The following is a 2,260-nucleotide window of genomic DNA, read 5'->3' as shown; positions in this document are numbered from 1 at the left end:
TAAATTATATGACTAAACACTAAAGAAAAAAATAAAATTAAGTTATGTATTTTTACTGTTTAATCCAATGCAAAACTAAAAAAAATAGATATTATTCAACACCATTGCTATCCCTAATGTTAGATTGATTTTTTTTGTTAGCATTAGTATTGATTTTGTTATGTTTTGGACTTATATAAGTTACTAACATTTATGGGTTATAAAACTTATTGGATCATTCAAAAATTCTAATTCCAAGCCTGAAATAATACATAAAAGATAAAAATTATGAAAAGTTTAAAAAATATTTATAAATTATATTATAACAAATATTATGTACAAAATATTTTTAAAATTATATATATATTATATCGGGTTAGTTTGGTTTCGATTTGACTATTTAGCTAAAACCAAGCCAAACAAATTATGGTCAAATTGTTTTTAATACCAAACTAAATCAAATCGATTCACTAGTTCTAATTATTTTTGTTTAATTCGAATTATTAGTTTGATGTCAATTTTCTTGTACACCCCTCGGTATGCTACTTGCGTTGTCATATCTTTGTCAAGTATGTGACATGAACCACTTCATTGTCAACAAATTAATATATTAATTGAGAAGACTTTGGAGTTACTAGGTCTTTAATTAAATAAACAGAAGGTCGAGTTTTCTCTTTATGGTTAGTTGGTAAAGAATCATTCCCTTATATATATATTTTATATATATATATATATATATATATAAGGTACATATTTGAGATGAATAAGCTTCACATCAATTTTTTTTTCTCTTTCTTTATGTGCTAACAAATTAATATGTTGAGTATCTAAATTTGCATCTGTACACGCATTTGGTACTTTCTTGTAAATATCTCTTAATAAAAAGTGGTATGAGATACTTCATTCGTTCCATTGTATGTGACACATTTACAATTTGGAGAGTCAAAGAGATTCTCTTTGACCATATTTTTTGTAAATACTTGAATATTTTGAATTGTTAACTATTGTGACTTGCAATACTTTTTATATAATTTTTGAATATATAAATTTATTTTTAAAATTCAAAAAATCCTATATCTGAATTCACAAAAATATTAGTCAGCTTGACCTTCGCGCTAGGAACTGCATCACGCCAATTGGAATGAAGTAGTTGTTTTAGCGTATAGGCTTCTCGGGTTATGATTAGTACATTAGTTTATTTGTGTATATTGTGTTTGTATTGAATCGAGTTAGAGTTGAGTTGGTCAAAATAAGACACACAGCCATGTCTTAAATTTCTGTATCATAAGCATCTTTTATATAGGCGTACCCCTGCCCCTCCCAGTTTCCCTTCATCAGCATGTAACGTTTGACTCCTAGAAATTGCTGCACATATAGCTTTGAGCATGAAGGTAAGTTGAAACAAGACTGATCTCGAATTGCTTTCTTTGTCGTTTGTTCTGTCCTTGGCTAATCTAATGTCAATTTGTTATACAGCAAAAGGTCGTGATTGATCTCCCACTGAGCACTGACAAGAGCAGATCAAAGGCAATGCAGATTGCTGTAAATATTCGAGGTATGTGTGTGATTTTTCTAATTCTTTGCTTTTCATCTCCTATATATGAACATTGATATTCGAGGAAGGAGCTCTTGACACTTTTTATTCTTCTAATATAATGTTATTGAGGCGGGTGGATCTTATATTCTATAGTTTTAATTTAACCGATCAGTAATTTCTGAATGAACATAGATGGTTATAAGTTATGAATCATCAAATTCACCGAATAATAAATTCTAAACTCATAATTTTAAAAGAATAATGCGTTCCATCTAAATTCTAAATAAATGAATCAATTAATTTTGTATAGAAAAAAGCATGAGAGCTGAGTGGATTGACTCATTGCAGGGGTTACATCGGTAAATATAGACAAGGAAAAAAGTCATTTGGTGGTGATAGGAGAAGGAATTGATTCTTTTGAACTAATGAAGTGCCTAAAGAGGAAATTCAGGTGCGCTAGCATTGTGAGTGTGGAAGAAGTGAAACCTCCTAACAAAGAGGCCGAAGAAAAGAAGAAGAAGGAAGAAGAAGAAAAGAAGAAGAAGAAGGAAGAAGAAGAAAAGTGCAAATTACAATGTTGCCCACCAATTAACCCTCCATGCGTACAGTATTATCCAGTATGTCAGCCTGTTTATGACAATTACAACCAAAGTTGCTCTATTTTGTGATGCAACTTTCGGAATTCCCAACAAATTCTTGATGCTCTATTTTTACTTTCTATGATTACGAGACATACCACAGTGA

At 30.0% G+C, this 2,260-nt stretch overlaps 1 protein-coding gene across 1 annotated transcript; it reads left to right on the top strand.

The window, feature by feature from the left end:
- Window positions 1-1,123: 1,123 nt before the first annotated feature.
- Window positions 1,124-2,260, top strand: LOC104090546 (heavy metal-associated isoprenylated plant protein 16-like). Its single transcript, XM_009595667.4, has 3 exons — window positions 1,124-1,370; window positions 1,456-1,534; window positions 1,865-2,260. Exons 1-3 carry the CDS (start codon window positions 1,365-1,367, stop codon window positions 2,182-2,184), a joined length of 405 nt encoding a protein of 134 aa, XP_009593962.1. The 5' UTR covers window positions 1,124-1,364; the 3' UTR covers window positions 2,185-2,260.

Source organism: Nicotiana tomentosiformis, chromosome 6 (assembly GCF_000390325.3).
Source record: "Nicotiana tomentosiformis chromosome 6, ASM39032v3, whole genome shotgun sequence".
NCBI classification, from domain to species: Eukaryota; Viridiplantae; Streptophyta; class Magnoliopsida; order Solanales; family Solanaceae; genus Nicotiana; species Nicotiana tomentosiformis.
The sequence above is the reverse complement of the archived record's forward strand: the minus strand, read 5'-3'. Positions and strand labels throughout refer to the sequence as shown.